The sequence below is a fragment of the Hyalella azteca genome, unplaced genomic scaffold (genome assembly GCF_000764305.2).
Source record: "Hyalella azteca isolate HAZT.00-mixed unplaced genomic scaffold, Hazt_2.0.2 contig5294, whole genome shotgun sequence".
Classification (NCBI taxonomy): domain Eukaryota; kingdom Metazoa; phylum Arthropoda; class Malacostraca; order Amphipoda; family Hyalellidae; genus Hyalella; species Hyalella azteca.
This window is the reverse complement of record NW_025935488.1, coordinates 363555-383849: the sequence shown is the minus strand read 5'-3', so window position 1 is coordinate 383849 and position 20295 is coordinate 363555. Positions and strand designations below refer to the sequence as shown.

General features: G+C 37.8%; 1 protein-coding gene across 1 annotated transcript; it reads left to right on the top strand.

The window, feature by feature from the left end:
- Positions 1–139: 139 nt before the first annotated feature.
- LOC108666581 (abhydrolase domain-containing protein 2) lies at positions 140–11742 on the top strand. Its single transcript, XM_018153488.2, has 8 exons — positions 140–381; positions 4602–4777; positions 5181–5348; positions 5535–5718; positions 6139–6235; positions 6935–7032; positions 7705–7859; positions 8279–11742. The coding sequence occupies exons 1-8, from the start codon at positions 227–229 to the stop codon at positions 8431–8433; spliced, it is 1188 nt and encodes a 395-aa protein (XP_018008977.1). The 5' UTR covers positions 140–226; the 3' UTR covers positions 8434–11742.
- The last annotated feature ends 8553 nt before the right edge of the window (positions 11743–20295 follow it).

Below are 20295 nucleotides of genomic sequence, written 5' to 3'. Positions count from 1 at the left end.
AATCAGAGATAATCTCTGGGCGTTCTCATTTCATAATTTACATTTCATCGGCTGACAGCAGTCAGCCGTGAGTAATGAGTATGATTCATAAGTGAGTTTGTATCAGAAGAGAGGGAGTGCAGTGTATGCGCGTTTAGAGCATTTTCAGCAGCTGTGTACGTCTGTACGTGTTCGCGTGCTGTCCTAGTGTCGTGATCACTGTACGCCAGACTCAAGGGAAAGCAGGATGTCCGCGATTGTCATTTTCGCTATTTTTCTTTTGATATTCTCATTAATCAAGTTTCTAAATTTGACAAGCCCACCCAGACCGCCCAAAATTGTATGTAGCGATCCGAAGTTCCAAGAAATAATATTAAAATATTGCCCACTTCTGCTTGAAACGTGAGTATGCTGATCGATTTATCGGGTCACTTGACAGTTGACACTTCCCTAATTATAATAATCTAATGCCAACTGGAGTCTGGAAATAGATCCTTTGTTGATTTTTAATCTTTAGTTAATTTGTAAAATCAAATTCGCATTGGTGTGATTCCCAAAAAAGTTTAAATTGGTCTTAGCCTATGAGTATGACTAGGGCTATGAGTAGTATTATGAGTATGACTAAAGAATTTGAATTATCTATTAATTTTTAACTGGAAAGTCTGTTACTAGTACTACTGTTTAACTGTTAGTACTAAGTACTGTATTATATAATGATTCATATTTCAAGTTAGTGAAATCAGGTACTACAGTACCAACTACCAAGGCTGACTGCTGAGTACTAGGCCTATGCCAGTATGCCGCCTACCATAGTGGCAAACCAGAGCTTTTTTGGAATCAGTTCATTTTTAATTTCCTCATTAACTCAAGATTTAAACCAATTTCTTAAGTATGATAATGCTGGTATCCATGATACTTTATTGGTCTACTTATAAGACTCAAAAATGAACTTGAGGGAGAGTCTAAAAAACTCTCTGCTTTGCCACTATGCTTTACTTGTCTACTTATAGGACTCAAAAATGAACTTGAGGGAGAGTCTAAAAAACTCTCTGCTTTGTCACTATGCCGCCTACCTACCTACCAGGCTTGGCATGAGTTGGCATGCTATCAATCTACCATCAAAGTTATACTGAGTACTGACAGAACAGAACAGAGGCATTATGATAAAGTGTGTCTAATTCCAAGCTGTGTTGTAATTAGTTTTTATTTGCCTAAAACCATCTCTTAACTTATTAAGTTATTCATCTATTAATTTATTTACCACTTCATCCACTTGAAATCAGCAAATACAACTTTACAAGCAGGTATACTTAAAGGATTCCTAATATATTCACTGACTTATTTAAAAGTCTCAAACCATATTACAGTGTGGAATTCTAGAGGGATATTAAATTAACCAGTACACATAGCATATTGGAAAGCAGGACCTGAAAGGTTGGAAAGTACAGGAACTTTCTACTTCCAGTCCATTTTATTATATACATTATACCTATCCTATCACTTTTCAACTGTGATTGGTTTATGGGATTGTGATTTTAGCCCCTTCCAGCTTTCCAGCTGTGATTGGTTAATGGAGTTGTAATGTTATCTGCTTTCTAGCTGTGATTGGTTGCTGGGGATGCTTTCAAGCTGTGATTGGTTGATGGGGATGCTTTCCAGCTGTGATTGGTTGTGCCCATAAGCCCCGCCCCCAAATATGGTATATGTACTACAGTACTGGTTAACTAAATACTTAACTTAAACTTGATCATTACAAACAAAAAGCCTGGAAAATTTTCAAAACATCAATTAAATAAAAGAAAAATAGAGAATATCTATCAAACAAGAGACATTCAAACAATTTTATAACAAATCTGAGGTACTATACAACTGAATTAGTTTGTCCACTTTTGATCTTCATTTTCATTTATAGTCAGTCACCTGGCAGAGCACTGTATCTAAGGAAAGCATTCCACCCTGGGTGGAAAGCTTTTTTATAAGTGAACCTCCATTTCTAGAATTCCACCCTGAACCATAATATTCTTTCTACGCAAACAGTTTATCACTATTTAGTAGAGCAAGGTCAACTATCAACTTTGTAATGCTTTTTGACATTCTCACTGGGTAACATGCACTGTCTCTCTTTGGAGTTTGGATCTCAACATTTTCCAGCCAGAGTGCCAGACAGCCCAGACCTAGTGTTTTGACAATAGTATGGCACGCAATAATATGACGTCACTATTTCAACTATCAACGAATGCGTGGAGCTAAGAAAAAGCTTAATACCTATAAAGGAAAAAAGTTGAAGTGTTGGAATTACCCACGATGTTGCAATATACCGTATTTACCTTACCTTACTTGTCAAGCGTGACTGGATTTTTTGAGCCGTGGTTTTATGGGTTTGCCAGAATGCCAGGGCCAGGCCCAGGTGTGATTCCATTTCTTTGAGCTGTGAATTTCATATTTTGGTATTTATCAGCCGCAAACTTATTTTCAAAATCCCGTGCACGTGTTACCCCAAATCTCCAATTTTATCCTTGAAACAGTCATCAAACAGTAACACCAACATTTGTCTTCACTTAAGTTGCAACTGAACACGTGATATTGCAATCTGACTGCTCTGACAAGACTGCAACTACGCAATGTTCAAGAAAACATTTTGGATGTTGAAATGACATGTTTGCCAAGTACTAACCACATGTTTTTGATCAAACAAAAATACATGACATTAGAGCCACAAGATTTCATACCTACTGAAATTGTATGATATTAGAGCCAAAATATTTCAGAAAAAAATAGGACTTAGCCTGCCCTGGAGCACTGTAGTGCATTGGTCCAGGGCAATGAGGGCATCCCGCCTCTTTTGGAAGGAGCACACTAAATTAAATTTGACTACGGTACTGTAATGCTAAAAATGAAGTTCATATATTTTTTTCAATCTGCCTCCACCAATTTTTTGAGCCAAAAATTTTAGTTAGGGTAGAGAGGATAATAATAAGAGGGATTAATTAATTGTTAAATTAATTAAAAATTTGTATTAACATTTTTAAATTAGAAATTAAATTGTATTAAATCAAATTTAATTATTTAATACACCTCATGGTTCATGCCTAAGTGCTCAATGATTTATTTATCATTTTCTAAAAGACAGGAGACATTCAGAAACTTGGAATGGGAGACAAAATCATTCAGAATTTGAAGTGATGTTATTAAGACAATATGGACATAATAGGGCAATAACACAAAAAAATCATATCTGGATGCATGTCAATAGATGTTTGAATTTGAAACAACTTAACATCATTAAATCTCAGTGTGGAATGTGGCTCAAATGTATTTATTGTTAAATAAAACTTGACATGACCAAAACAAGTTGTGTGACACCATCTTGTAAAATGTTTACATGGCAGCACAATGTAATCCATATGCTGTGAAAGATTTGCAGTTTATCCCATCATTTTTAGTGGTTTCAATGACTTTGTTTGTATTGGTGAAATTGTAAGAATTTTATGCAAAAGTTGTCACAATTTTGTTTATATTTTAAGAGCATAGGTATTCATTGCAAAAATTTGTCAGATACCAATAAATGACTATTGAATGTAATTGAGGGAGGTGTCATCAACATGGTATCTGATTTAGATTCCTGTACGATATCGGAAGCAAGGCAGTTTCTGATGAGCTCAGTGTATCAATTGTCACTGCAATGGAAGGTGTAACATGGTAGACTTTTTGATCTATTTTCTTATGTAAATGTGAGAATATATTACCTACGGTATCTAGAATTCCACAATGGAGCTCATTTGTAATGCCACCTTGGACTAACTGCTAAGTGGCAACCAATGTGGCTTTGACAATTTGATGGTAAATGTATTTTTGCAGCATAGCAGCAGGCAGCTGCAATAATTAGGAAATCAAACTTTTTTTTAATTTTCTCTATTGTTAAATATTTTGGTTCAATTTGAAGTTTTGTTGATCAATCATTGGTTGTACATAGATTGATACCACTTTCATGAATGAAATGTTTTAGCTTTCAAAATGATAGGAGGGTTCCAGTAATTCCAGTTCAAGCATGGTGGCAAACAAGGGAGTTTTTTGTTGACCTTTCCCCCCAAAGTATTCACCCCTTTCAGAGTGTTTCTCCAAAGTATTTACTTCCAAGGCTAATGAGTTCATTTACCAGAGCAGCAACTAGTTCACCTTACTTTGCCATATTACTTCATACTCAATTTGCCACTGCAAGTTGAAAATTGGTGTAATTTTCATCACTAATCTTGACAGAAGCTTTCACAATCCTTTTTTCTCAACTTAGATGAAAAAAAACTAAATGCATTGTGCTGACTGCTGAGACCTCACTTTATACCTTATTGGTGTTCACTAGCTTTGTATTTTGGCCTAGCTGTCAAACCTCTTGAAGCTGCATTGGATTTCATTGGCCAAATGTGCAGTGTAGACAAAGCATGGATCTCTGGTGCAAAACCATCATTGATGTTTTCTTTCACTTACCTGTCCATCGTGTTATGAGATAAATTATTCTGCTTCAAAAGCTGTGTTACTTTCTGTTTGCTGTTGTCATATTTTTACTGTCCAATGCTTCAGTTCTCATTGAAATAGTTCAGCATTATGTAACAAATTACCATTTATAGCTTCAGTCCCATCCGCTTGTGGGGTCGCAGTGGCCATGTGCAGACCATCATCCATGCAACTGTAGGACGCACCTACTGCCCAAGCATACAAGCTCGTCGCTTTGCTGCACGGGCGGAAGATGGAGCAACTGTCACCTGGGATGTGTATGAGCCAACAGCAGCTAGTCAGTTTCCAGGTTTGTTTACTCATGATTTAAAAAATGTCAACTGAATCATGTGTATGATTAATAACTTAGAATCAAGCCTTTGAAATTTTGAATTTAATATCATATCATTAATTGAGTTGCTTCATCCTTTTTTCTTTTAATTCATCCTAATTTTATTTATGTATTTTTTGTTCATTCTAAATACTGTGTTTTTGTCATATAGTAAATTGCTTCTTCTATATTTATTTTACTTGCTTGAAACAAATTTACTCAGATTATGTATATATTTTAATTAGGTACCTACTGATTTTTCAATTCCTCAATCAATGATTTGTAAACCTAATTTCTAATGTTGGTATTTCTGAGAAAAAAAATTTTAAAATTGTTGTTTTTCACTTATTCATTAGCTCAATGCATTGAAACTTTTTTTCAGAGGTTTACACCATTGCCATCTGCCCTGGCATAGCCAACAGCAGCGAGTCTCTATACGTCCGTTCTCTGGTGTCTCTGGCATCATCACAAGGCTTCCGATGCATTGTCTTGAACCACATTGGTGTGCTACCGCATGTCAAAGTCACCAGCCCCAGAGTCTTTCGATATGGTGGGTTGTGATAATACACCTTGGCTTGAGTGCCATCTGATGGCTAATATTTATTCCATTAAAAATTCATGTATTTTAATTTCTTGTTAGTTGTCTTGCATGGTTCATTTTTTTCCAGGGAATTATTCTCAAATTTGTATTTCCTCTTCAAAGATTTCCCTTCAATGACTGCATTATTTTTCATAGGTGAAACTGGAGACTTCCGCCTGATGATCACTCGTTTCCTGGAATCATTCCCTCAGTCCAAGCTGCTGCTTGTAGGCTTCAGTATGGGTGGTAATATTGTATCAAAGTATCTTGGTGAATCCAAGCCTAAGCCTGACAACATCTTGGGCGGGGTATCCATATGTCAGGGATATCATGCACAGAAGTGAGTAATCTTAGAAATTTTATTTTACTTCATTTTATTTGAGTGCATATCTGTTTGTATTTCAATCATTTTCTATGTAAATCTATCAATCGATGTTCACCAATGAACACCATCATCTATGTTCATTGTATTGGTTTAAATCACTCAAGTGCAGTGTGATTTAAAAACAACAATGCGCATTGTTATGGTAATTGTAACGAGTGTTCGTTAGGTACATCATGCTTGGCAATGAACAGATCATGTAGCATTCCCATTCTCAACTTCCTGTAAATGAAGTGAGTTTCGTTCGAAAATTGGTTGCGTAGTTCCGTCAAATCACGTCAACTGATCTAGGAACAATTAGATTGTTTATCCTTAATACTTTATAGAGTTGTTGTTGACGAGTTGCTACGTTAGCATTATATGGTTGTTGTGTTGCAGGACTTTGAGTGCTCTACTGGGCTGGCAGAACATGTCTCGTCTCTACTTGTTCTCCATGACTGAGAATATGCGAGGTGTCATCATCAGGAACCGAGAGGTTTGTTATCCAAGACCAGGCACCTTAGTCTATTTCTTGCTATGCTATCACTAGATTCTGAAGCGTCCGTTTTTTTTACGTTTACATGTTGTGTTGGTATATGAAGTCCTGGTAAGCAGGTGTTTCCCCCATTTCTTGCTATGCTATCACTAGATTCTGAAGTGTCCGTTTTTTTTACGTTTACATGTTGTGTTGGTATATGAAGTCCTGGTAAGCAGGTGTTTCCCCCTCACTAGGGAGCAGGACTCCTCAAAATTCAGAAGTCTGGTGCTCGTTTGTATTGCTTGGGAAATTGTTTCTAGCCCAAATTAAAGAATTCATTGTTGAACCTTTTTTATTGTAGGTATATCTGATGGCCTATTACATATGAGTAGGTCAGTAATTTGGTAGGTATAATTACTCAAACTTCACTACTCCGTCTATGGGTGGTCAAGGTCTTGTATAAGCATCCTCTTAAACAAGTTTTTAGGTTCGATTGGCCTCCCACCTACCCCATCTTTTTTTTCTGAGATATTAATGCTGGGACTTCCGTTGATATTTATTTGTTAGTAGGTATTAGTCTCTTATTAATTATTTTTTCATTTTGTAAATTCTTAATGATCGTAGCCTCAGTTCTTTGTTAGAAATGTCCTCGTTTAGTCTCCTAAAGAAAGTTCAATAACTGATGTTCTAACAAACATGCGTGTTTATTAATCTCAGGTGCTGCTAACTGAAGACGTGAAGCGGCGTTACGGCATCGATGAAAGGAAGGCGTTGACTGCTGCTACGCTGCCTGAGCTTGACGAGCAGTACACCAGGTAAGGAGGAGTCCCTATAACATTAGAACAGAACTGTAGCCAATACCTTGCAGTAAGCAGGAGCTCTATCGCCTGTTTGAAGAGGAATTAGAGCACATGGTCAACACTTCGGGTGAAAATGTGTGTTAAATTTGTTCTCAAGAATTTAAAAAACCAGTTCTAGACTCGTGAAGCGAGTCTCTAATTTGTGAAAAAGATGGGTTTTGACACAAGTCTTCGATCTGACACCCAGGTTTTCGTTTTATTAAACTAGTTCCTCTTTTGTGACAATAAGCTTAGGTTTGTAACAGGAATCACTAATTTCTGAAAAGCATTGGTGCGTTTTGATACTCGTGGCATTGTGCCACAAATCTTAGTTTCGTGGCACTAATCTTGGGATCGTGGAACTAACTATACTTTGCTTTGCAACACTAGTCGTTTGTTCGTGGCACTAGTCTTTGGTTTGTGACAAGAGTTTTTCCACGGTCATTCACCTGTTGTTCATACTAAAAGTGATGGAAGAATTAAAAAGTTGGTCCGTTAGAAACTGCTAGAGAAAATTTATTGTTCTGTTTGGCAATAGTGTGTTGTAAGCCTTAGTTAAATATCCATAGGTATGTTTAGATTTCATGCAGGTGATTTGTTGACTCCAACTTGTGTTGAAAGATTATTTAAAAAATTTTCATTGGCTAGGCGTGTGTTTGGATTCCGGTCTGTGGATGAGCTGTACAAGTGCGACAGCTCATGCAATTACTTGCACAACATCAACGTGCCTATGATTTTCATCAACTCGAAGGACGATCCTTTAGTTCATCCCTCGCTGCTGAGCATTCCGGAAAACTTTGTTGGTGAGTTCTTGTCATTCAGTTCAAACTCTAACACCGGATATTTCTTTAATTGAAGTGTAGTAATGCTGAAGTATGTATGGTTATACTAATTTCTGCTGCAATTGGATAACAGCATCTTAAAATTTAGGGAGCTTACAATTTTATGTTTAAATGTTTGTAATGGGCTTTTAGTGTGAAAAAATATCAGTGATCCATACAAATCGCACTGATATTTTTTTGACTGTATCCATACAAATCGCAACCAATGAAGTGGTTTAATTTATTTTACTGCCAGATTGGTTCCTCTACCTTACCTGTTCATTTGTAAAAAACATTACCTTATCAATAATCTTATTGCTGAAATTTAGACCCTCGGCGCGAAGTTTATCACGAATTTCTGAATCACTATAAAACGTACTACTGCTCTTCACCTTATCCAGGAGGTGGGCACCCCAACACGATGTACATAGAGACAGAGCACGGCGGACATCTCGGCTTCTACGACGGGGGATACGTCATCCCTCAGGCGGTCACGTGGCTGGACAAGACCGTCGTGTCCGTGGTGACCGCGCTGGCCAACCTTGACACCTTCTGAAACGAACCGAAGGCTCGTGGGTTTTAGGTCGATTTACGTTGAGTTACGAGGCAACAGACGAGGCGTTCGTTATTAATGACTTTTTGGCACTACTCACGACATAAGGTTCAAGCACTAGCTTTGTATGTTATTGAAGATTTCACGTTTCTGCAAACTGTTTAAATTCTGGGGACACTTTGGAGTAAGAAGAGTAAGCGATTGGGAATTTCATTTGATGCATGGATCAAATTAAAAAGTTCATGATATTTCCCCATCCATCATAATATTATGAGAAACCCCTGGTATGAAAGTCGTGTTTAGGTATGAAAGTCGAGTGTCTCATCAGGTGCCATCTGCTTCTCGTTCAGACCTTCTGTCGCTCTCTTGAAAGCGGCTTACCGCGAGTCTTCGTGTTATGTTCACTGGCTAGCATTGCCAACGCATCTCTTCTATTCCTATGCTTATTCCGTAACCCTTGCTGCGGTCACTTTATGTTAGAAAATAAAATATCTATCGAGCTCTCTCAGCGACTTCTGTCAATAGCTTCAGGTTTTGATTTAGTTTCTTACAGTCAAGGCTTTTACCATCGCAAGCACGTGGCGCACACTTCGTCTTAGCGCGCAAAACCGTCACTATGTCAAAAATGAATAAATCTATAACGGCACTGCCATGAGTATTGCTACCTTATGATCAAATTGAACGCATTGTTGTACCTTTTTCTATTGTTTGTATCTATGCTGTGCTCGACTGCTCGGCGCTTTAAATTTTGCTAATTTTCCCATTACCTGCCATGATTACACCAATAAGTTTTAATTATGTCTTATTCCGCTGCGGTTTATGCTCAGAGAAACGGCTCGATTTAGCAGAAAGTAGTTGTAAGAATAGTTTTTGTCTTGAGCAAGTTTTTTTTTGCTATGACTTGGAAAGTGTACATGAGCGATAACTATTCATCTGGAGAAGTGAATAAATATTGTTACAATTCATGTTGATCTTAGTTAAGAATAAATATAACGTATATAATATATTGTTGTTTCTCGATTGTTTTTCGTGTCGCGCTTCTCAATGTTGAGAGATATCTAACAGTTCTACTTAATGGGTCCATCTATGCATTCTAAGTTTTCCATTTTTATTCTTAGTTGCTTCGCCATGTGTTTATTTTTCTTTCTGATATAGAAGCTTTTCTAATAATGTTAGGTTGGCCGTGTTAGGATGAGTTGACCGCTACGTTAGTAAACGCCTAACTGTCTGTGCAGGGATGTGAAAACTTCTATAGACGTATTAGTCTCGAAACTACGCTTTTATACTACGCGTATGACGGTTTTGCATGCCAGAGTGTATAGTATAAATTCATTTCGTACTTTCTCAACGAATCTGCCACACGCTGAAGCTATACGAGAATATATACTGCTGTCAAACTTGCAAAATCGTTCCGTGAAAAATCACGTTAAACCTACAGTAAGAATGAAGCTCGTTCCTGTGACGCACAATCATTACAGTAGGCATCTTGAGTAGACGAGCATGTAGCTTAAACTGCAAGTCTTGACTGTGATATAGTCTTGTGAAACGAGATGGTAATGGCGCTATAATATTCGCTGTAAATAAGCTTTACGTATGAGCATCGAGCTTTCGCCTGGCATTCGCACCTGCGCTCAGGCTGATTCTGGGCGTTACTAACTCTGTTAAGTTGTTGTATTCTTCTTGTTTTTATCTTTTATATTTGATTTATTAATGTTGAGATAACATAACAACGAACTGACTATCGTATTATACTGCATTAACAATATAAGTCAAGCCCCGTATCGTCTTTGTATGCTTATTTCATTTTAATGTGGTTTACAGCTTGTTATGATTTGATTATCTATGTTTGATTTTTAGGTTCCATTTGTTTTAAAGGTAATGACACTATGATAATGTATTGATTGTTGTCTGAAGCTTTCACTATCACGCTTACTGAGTGAAAGGATTGCATTTGGATACAGTGCGCTGTAACGCTCTCTAATCGGTCAGTTATGTTTAGGAGCCTATCAACTAATTTCATTGATCAAATCATTCTGTTTTTCCCTAATGGCTGTTCTATAGGAGTAATTTAATTTACTAGTGTTTTTATTCAGTCAAGTACTTTTTATTTGACTAATTTGTAATTTTTTTGTTATTCGAAAATTGTAATTAGTGAAAATATTTGTTGTTAAGTCATCTTATGCCATTGCATTGCATTCGTGAGGTGAATTAGTTCTATTATAAATTTTATAATTAGAACGCCCGAGTTGCGAACGTGTGAATTTTGCCCATTATTATGACATAACCTGTGTGAGCAAGACTTCAGAGTTCCACACCGTTTAGCGTTAAGAAAGATTATGAACTAGCGTTACGGAATGCACCAATATTGTAGTGAAGCTTTCACTAGCATGCTTAGTGAAGTGTTCGATTTCACTGGAGATAGTATGTTCATCGCTATAGACGCTGTTGACCGCTTAGCGCAGGGATGTCCCTCTACAGTCTACACCAACAGAGCCAGCAAAGTTCTGCATAGCTAGTCGCCAAGAATGTCTCAATCTATTAAACCTTATAATAATAGATTTGTCAGATGGACTTCATAATTGCTCTCTTTTGTGTGCTCTGGATTCGCCGGTCATCGTTGTTTAGTTCGATCCTTCAAGTAATTGAAGTGCCTTTCAGCTCATATATTTCAAATATAGCATTTGTTTGAAATTTTGAACGCTAATTTGATGCATCTTCTTGTTCGCGTGACATTAGGTTATTCGAAGCAAGCTCAGCGTTAAATTTGCGCCTTGTTTGTATAGCGTTAAGTATGACTGATAGGTTGTTTGACTGTGATAATCAAGGACAGGTTCTTCTAAACATTATTGTTCTCAATTTTTTGTACAATAAACGTACCTATGAGAACATTGTAAATGTATATCTGTAAGCCATTTTTCGGTTTATTCTAATGCAAAATGTTGCTCTGAACGAGTTGAGAGAAATGTACGGAGTTAAATAGCATTTAATGTGTGCCCCGCATGGGACGGGAGCTCATACGTGGTAGACGGTGGCGTTCAAGTGAATTGCCATCAACTCTGATAACGCTCATATCTCATTCGATATTTTGCCATATGTTCCAGTCTTTTCTAAACTACTTTTTTTTAGTTATGGCTTACTAAGAACAAAAATGTAGAGACGTGAAAATTAAATATCTCCTGCCCTCATTTATTAACTTGCTCTTCGTGTCGTCGTGACAACGTGTTATTTTGCCTGAACCGTGTGATCACTATTTTGGGGTTTGGCTATAAAACTTTGGCTTCCAGTTATTCAAGTATATATCCTTCGAAATTGCATAATTTCTATCCTTATTGTTCTAATCACTCAAAAGGGGTTTTCAAGGCCGTGCCTCTGCTCGCCAGATGGCCCAACTGAGTCATGTATCTGTCATTTCCCCTTAGTGAACCCAAATTAATGTTATTTAAAACCACTGCAATATAAAGAATGCACTTAGAAATAAGCTCATCAAGCTATATGATGCTCATTTGATTTTCCTTGATTGGCCTTAAACCGTTTTGGCCATTATTTCTGAGAAAAATCAGCGTCAACACGGTTCTATTATAGCTGTCGTACACGGTTCTGTTTTAACGTGACGATCTGCTGATCTTCAACGTAGTCTGCCAAGATCTTAACCTCTATGGCAGTGGTTCCCAAACTTTTTCAGGCTGGCGCCCCCTTTGGCTCCCTAGTGAACTTCTAGCGCCCCCCACAGACACATATAAAACATACGCCTCTTTCTTAAAATTTAGTACGCTGCAATTTTAATATATAAATGTTAAACGCAAATGTGTATTTCACAAATAGAACCCCATTTAGTGAACCAATATGTTTTTAAGCTGTTTTAACCGTTTCAGCACTAGAAACCTAGGACGTCTCGGGCAAATTCACGGCCGGACTCGTGGCCAGTCGCACGACCAATCTCCAAATTCAATTATCGAGTAATATCTCCCAAACTAATGAACGCAGCTCAAGGAAAATCGGAACATATATTCATCAGAACCTAACGTTGATTTTTAGCTCGTAAAAATATTTAAATTTCACTTTCATTTGTGAGTTATATTGCGATAAAGGCCCAAGTTCGCATTGATCAAATAATTTCTTCCAAATTACTGGAACTGATTTGAACGAAATTTTGAATATGCATTCCTAACTACCAAGCATTGACTTTTTTGTCTTTTAAAAATTTTCGATTTTACCTTCCTTCTGCGAGTTTTTTTTTCATTTCACAGTCATTCTTGATTTCACACTTCCTTATATTCGGCCCGTATCGCCGGATAATTTGTCGCTTAAATTCGCGGCGATCAAGAAATTTCTTCTAAACTACTGAACAGATTTCAACGAAACTTTGTATACCTAACCTCTCAACGGTGATGTTTAGCTTTCGATAATTTTTCTATTTTGCTTTCGTTCGCGAGTTATATAGATATAGGAGGGACGACCGGCTTTTCTACTGGCCGGTTTAACCAAGAGCCGCTTACGTATATCCGTATACATATAGCCGTATAACTCGCAAACGAATGCGAAACGAAAAAATTGTAGCGAGCTAAACATCATCGGTGCTGAGTTTAGGTACTTAAATACTAAGTTTCGTTCAAATCCATTCAGTAGTTTGGGAAGGAATTTCTTGATTACTGCGAATTTAAGCACATATTGCTGTTTAAATCACGAATGAAGGTGAAATGGAAAAAACTCGCGAACAAAGGCACAATCGAATAAATTTTTTTGAGCTAAACATTAACTTTCGGTAGTTAGGACTGTAAATTCAAAATTTCGAATCTGCTCAATAGTTGGGAAAAAATTTCTTGATTACCCGGTACTGTGAATTTCGGCCGGTATTGCCATATAACTATGGTAAAAACAAATGAAGGCAATATTAAAAAAAATTCACGAGCTTAACATTACCGTTAGGTCCTAATGAATACGTGTACCAAGTTTCATCGAGTTAAGTTCATTAGTTTGAGAGATATTACTTAAACATTGAATTGAAAATTGACCGTGAGATCGGCCGCGAGCCCGGCCGTTAATTTGTCCGAGACGTAAACCCAGGAGAGGTTAAAAAAACAGATCTGGGTGAAAAAATCCATCGCTGGGAGTCATGTGCTGCACGTGTTGTGTACAAATCGTCAAACAAGCGTTCGAACTTCTGACTTCGGACTACCGCCCCCCTATCGCCCCCCAAACGCCCTCTTCTTCCTTACCGCCCCCCAAAATCTTTCCATCGCCCCTAGGGGGGCGATATCGCCCACTTTGGGAACCACTGCTCTATGGTTTCTGATTCCATGACGTAGCATTTTATAATTTATTCAAGTAATTTCTGTTGGTTGACATTAATGTCACAACTGCCTACAGAAAAAAACATGAGGCTGGCGAAATTTCTGGTTTCGGGTCACTGCCAAAAGAAACCGACTTCCCTCTGGCGTCCTAGACGCCTTGAGTACGTATGTAAGCGTTGAAAATTGAATATCAGAAACGGTAGATATAGCCATGCCGTGGAAAATCTTTGAATTGGATGTGCCACCACCCTCTTTGGAGGGAGAGTAAAAAACAAATGTTAGCAGAAAGCGATGTTTCATATACTTTGTATGTTAATATAATATATAACAATAGCGGTTTCAGCGTTTAGTAGGCCGTAGGGCTGTCACCGATTCTCAACATCGCAGAACATTCACAGCATTTTGCGATCTCGAACTCGCAACTCACTGCTACAATTCTGCTGTTCTTAACCGCCCGGCCTCCTCGCCAATTGTGACCAGAAACTGGCGCACAGAGCACGCACCTCTCTGCTCCAATCTTGGTACTCTGAACTGTAACCACTGGGTAACCCCCCAATACTTGGCCAACGATATGGTGGCAGCGTCGCTACAAGTTAAGAGCCCCAAGATTGGATCATCGACTGTGAAATGTCTAGAATAGGCAACAGGTCACAATTGGTCTTATAGACGTTGACACCCCAATTATTATGGCAAGATACGAGTGTGAGATATTGTCAAAAGACTCGATATTCAATCTCCGGAGTCATGAACATTACAGGAATTGGCAGTCGGTCAAAATTGGCCTTATCTTTAACAGGGATACCTTTACGTGGGGTGGGAGTTTTAGAAACAACCCACTGTATTGAGCTGCTGATAAGATGCAGAGCTTAGTTAAGTCGAAATTTGACCATTCTAACACAAGTGCATGTAGGTTAACGAGCGCGTATTCAAACAAGAAAAGTTTGGTCTACGCTACACGTGATTGCAATGAATGTTGTTTAAAACTAAAACTGCACAGATTTAACGTGAATCACGTGATACAGTAAAGAACAGCTTTGCAATATATTCATATACTGCTAAATTAAGTCTTAATTTCGAGTTCTTAATAATTGTGCTCGTCATGGTCTTACAATGAGTCAGATGGTATCAAATAATAACGAAGAAATAGAGATTAGGAAAATTCTGAGCGGACGAAAAAAGTGGAAACTCCAAATAAGTGAAGGCGGGAAACTGCAAGAAATAATAGCTTACAATTTATAAATACCACTATTTTCTAATGAACTATGTATACGGGACTAATGATAGTAGGGGTTAGGACCTAATCTGCGGGAGAGCCAGGGAGTTGCTATGAATAAACCTATAGGTATACGTGCACGAGGAATATAGCGAGACTGGAGGTTCGCTGCACGATGATAAAGCACAGGCATGGTCGGCATTTGTGAGCGATTATTAAGTTCAGCCTCTACGTTTCAGCGCCAGTTTATTAAAGCTTATAGTAAAATATTAAAGTAAAGTGGCTAATTGCCACTCTGCCTACCCAAAAAATTATAAATAGAACTTCGAGTTCGCGAAATTTTTGCCGCGTTACTGTCACTCTATCGACACGAATTGCGTGAGAATATGGCGCTCGCTGCTAATAGTCTAGTTACGGCTCGAAAAATTTGTGTATTCAGTGCTTGCGACATGGTGGCGCGCACAATCGTTGGAAATTGTTCAATGAACCACACATCCTAGGGATTATATTTTTGAATGTTGCCTATGAGGCGACGCAATTAGTCAAGGATAATACTGGACCTGCCGATTGGCCGGAGATGCAAGAAGTACCGATGTAAAATTCATACTGCGGATTATACAGAATGGGAGTAGAATCATTGGAGGATATATCATATATGGTATGAATGACACACGTTTAGATAGGGAAAAATTAAATAGGATTTGAGAATTGAAACATGCCTAAAAACAAAATATTATAACATGACATATATGCGTCAGGTAATGGAAACACAAGCATCATGCAAATATTGAAAAACTAAATTCTGAAATAAACTGAACTGACACACTTGACGCACGCTGCACTATCTTCACTCTAATTAAGACTTGCCTTGCTTGTCTTCTTTTCGGCACGGCACAATGGAATAAAGCCCTGTTTCAGGTTTGCGAAGCCCTTTCACCAATTAGCCCCTCGTTCGATCAGAAACACCCGTCACTACCTCATCTCCAGAACAATGTATGATGGAGCTTGAACTCTGTCGTGCTAACTTCCCCTCTTCCGCGAAGCACAGATGAATAAATTTAACCACGTGGTATAATTAATATCAGTGTCTACTAGTTGATTGAACTAACAGAACAACATCTCAGACTTACGAATTTACCAAGGCCTTTGCCCTCAGGTTTGTCCTGCTCAACCTATGCTGCCCGTCCGGACGTGAGGCGAGTGTAAGTGTTGAAGTCCTCGGTAAGTGGACAGAAAAAGAATTCAACAACATGGAAGCAGAAAAAGCAACAAATCGAATTGTCAAACTATGATTTACTGCCTGATAGATAGGCGACTAAAATTGCGTTACTATTAATATGAATAATTTAAAGATTCGAATTTATGAAACTACTCATTTCATTTACATGTTAGAAATTTCCTAAAAAGATTAGTGTGTGACTGGTTAAAAAATTAAAATATATAATTATGTTATCTATGTACCTTAATCCTTCAGGTCTTTTTATGGTTTACCAATGTTAAATCTATTCCATCAATCTATCACTCCCATTCAGTAGGTACTGTACTGAATACTGATTAGCCTACTGAAGCCTGAAAGGCATATGCAGCTGAGCGACTTGCCTGAGCAAAATGACGACTTTAAGTGAACTGTGAATCAAGTGATTGCTTATCGTAAAATGGGGTTAGGTCATAGTGACAAACCGGAGATTTTTTAGAATCAGTTCATTTTTTATTTCCCTATTTACTCAAGATTTTAACCAATTTCTTATGTATGATAATGCTGGTATCCATGATACTTTACTGGTCTACTTATAGGACTCAAAAATGAACTTGAGGGAGAGTCTAAAAAACTCTCTGCTTTGCCACTATGGGTTAGGTACTTTGACTCCTGGGGTAACTTTGACCATTTTTTGTTTTATAACAACAACCCCCAAAACTCAAAAACTATGTGACATAGAAAAATTTTGTCAATGGCCATTGACCAATAAAGGCCAGAGGCCTAATACCGAGGCTATGTAAATTGTAAAACAATAGAAAGATTTAAAAAGTTTGCATATCTAATAGGTTAAAAAATTAAAAACATGACTCACGAAAAAGAGCTAGGGTAAACGGGTACCTATATTCCAACACTTTGAGGACGTAGCAAAAAATGAATGGCTGTAAAAATACACCATACGCACAACTCGATTTTTGTTTGCTTTACGTCACTCTCGACTCAAAACACTGCACTACGCGCCACGGCGCCAGCAACAATGAAACGTCACAAAATGTTGCCATATTTACTTAAAAGCCTTTAGAATGCAAACCTACCAAATCCATATATTCCAACACTGTGTGTAACTAAATTTGGCATTTTGTGAGACTAATTCCGACCGCGCTTCAAACTCTACTTATTCGTAATGCCGACACTCTTGTGTTCAAATTCCGATCGCTGTGCGAGCTGTATTGCAATAAGACACAGCTTGGAAGTTGGAAGTTGGAATTAGAACACTATTGATTCAATATTGAACACTACTTAATTAGGCTTTTAATTAAGAGCTATTAAGCTTTTAATTAGGAAAATTTTAATTTTTGCACACAGCTTGGAATGAGCTGTGGGTGTCTAATTCCAAGCTGTGTCAGAATTAGTTTTTATGTGTCTAAAACTGTCTCTTAACTTAATCATCTATTAACTTTTTTAACACTTGAAATCAGCAAATACAAGTATATATACTTAACACGAAACACGTTGACTATGTATTGGTACAAATGCGTACCACGAAATGTATTTCTCCAGGAGGTAGTGGTACATAATTCAGGTTGCCTAAAATCGGCCAAATCCGAGAACAAAAAAGGCCAATAATTCAATGTATACTAGTTTAGTTGTAGGTTCCGCCATAAAAATTCCATTTATTTTCTTTTTGCAGTATTTAAAATTTAATTAGGAAGCACCCCTATCATAAATTTTAGCCGGCCATGCAATTGAGAAAAAGTAAATCACGGAATTTCTCTGGAAAAAATGACCGTCTGGCAACCTAGCTTAAAAAAAGTACAAAAAATGAAATAATAGTACAAGATGTAGCAATCGTAGTCAACGTGTTAAAGGATTCCTAATAATATAATATATTCACAGACGTATTTAAAAGTCTCAAACCATAATATTCTTTCTACACAAACAGTGTAATAAATGAGTGTATCACTATTTGGTAGAGCAAGGTCAACTATCAACTTCGACACATTTTTTGATGTCACTGGGTGACGCGCACTGTCTCTCTTTGGATCTCAACATTTTCCCGCCAGACGGCCCAGACCTAGTGTTTTGGCAATAGTATGGTGCGCAAAAGTATGAAGTCGCTATTTCAACCATCAACAAATGCATGGAACTAAGAAAAAGCTTAATATAAAGGAAAAAAAGTGTCAGAATTACCCACAATGTCGGAATATACCGCGTTTACCCTACCTATTATTTAAAGCCTGTCGGAGTACCCCCTCCCATTTTTTTAATTTTTGGTTAAATAACTCCGGATTTTGATGAATTGTAGTAGAACTCTTCTAGTTACATATGCAAATGACAAATTTTAGGAAAGTGTCATAGTTTGCAAATTGGTGTGCCGCCCCCCAATGGGGGAACTCTGACCACCTAATGGCAGCCGTGATGGGGTAACATTGACCGGCTTGGAAATTACGTTAAAATTACCATAGGTGCCTATATAACATATTTTATGTTTGATACACCTATTAATGTTTTTTCTTTGTTTCAGACTCTACAGAGTCTTATATATGGTAATTTTAACTTAATTTCCAAGCCGGTCAATGTTAGCCCGTCATGGCTGCCATTAGGTGGTCACATTTTGCCCATTAGGGGGCAGCACCCCCAATTTGCAAACTATGACACTTTGCATATGTAACCTAAAATTTGTCATTTGCATATGTATCTAGAAGAGTTCTACTACAATGCACCAAAATCTGGAGTTATTTTACCAAAAAATAAAATTGATTTTACCACCCATTCAATGAAACCCCAAGAGCTGGGGTAACAAAGACCATCACTTTTTTTGAAATTATATCAAAACTATGAGAGACAGGAGCCAGCAATTTATGGTGAGTGAAGCTAGACTATAGACCTGTATTTTGCATGTTTCAATTTAAGTTTAATTTATCTAATAAAAAGATGGCATCATTAAAATAAAAGTAGTCAAAGTAACCCCATTTTATGGTATGTGGTATCTAGGGATTTTATGAACTAGCTATTTGTTTACCAGATAAATCCAGACAATAGACATAGTGTCTAAGGCTCTAAGCAGAGACTTTTTGGACTCATCTTCCAGCTCTAGTTCATTTTTGAGTCTATAACTAAATCTATAAGTAGTCTAGTCTAGTATACTATTACTAGTATTCTAGTTACTCCAGTACAGTACCAGTACTACTACTTATCTACTAGACTAAGTGCTAGTAGACCACTTACATAGGCTAAGCCCCGTCCACACGCTCAAACAATCAAACTTATTGTCAGTCTTGCATGTCCTGCCAGGTTTGTCCTATTTTGACAGAAGACTGAAGAGCATCCACACGCTCAAACTTTCCTTCAGTTTTTAGTGCGTTCGCGAGTTGTGACAATGGAGGAGGCAGTGCTGCTTGCTGCAGTGATTGCAGTTTGTGCCACCATAATTAGGTTAAAGCAATGCAACCGTACGCGGTGGTCCCAAAAATGGTTTTGAAAAATGCCACAATGAGGGTTGATAGACAGCATCCCTACCAGCACCAGACAGCATTGATGACTTCATTTTGGCACATTATTTTTGCTAAAGAGTTTATTTTATTCGTTACAAAGTCTTTGTTTGCTGTATCCTGTATGATCAACTTCTTTGCACTTCGCAATCAATGCCGCATAGGCCAGTGCTTAGAGTGCTATCTTGTTCTTGTGACTGTAACTTTTGATTGAATTTACCATAAACAAGGGAAACTACGATATAACTTGATAAACTTACCAAAAGAAATCGTGAAACCAGTGTCGGATATCCTGGGATATGAAAAACTAGAGCTAGCAAGGAACAATCATCACAGCTCTCATCATCAATATAGACTGAGATTGAGTAAAAGTTTGACCAATTAGTTGGTTGCCTGTCCACACACTCAAACTTATCGTCAGTCTTGCATGAACCCAAAGGTCTTGCCATCTGTCTTTTCCAGGCTTGACAAACCTCAAACTTCGCCCACCTGTCATGCAAGACGTCAAACTTTGAGCGTCCACACGCTCTGTCTTGTCATCAAACCTGGCATGGCATGCAAGACTGACGATAAGTTTGAGCATGTGGACGGGGCTTAAGACCAGTGAACTGGTCTCAACTCTCAAGTAGTTACTAGTGCTGGTACAGCTACATAGGTGTTAGTCTGTGAAAGTGA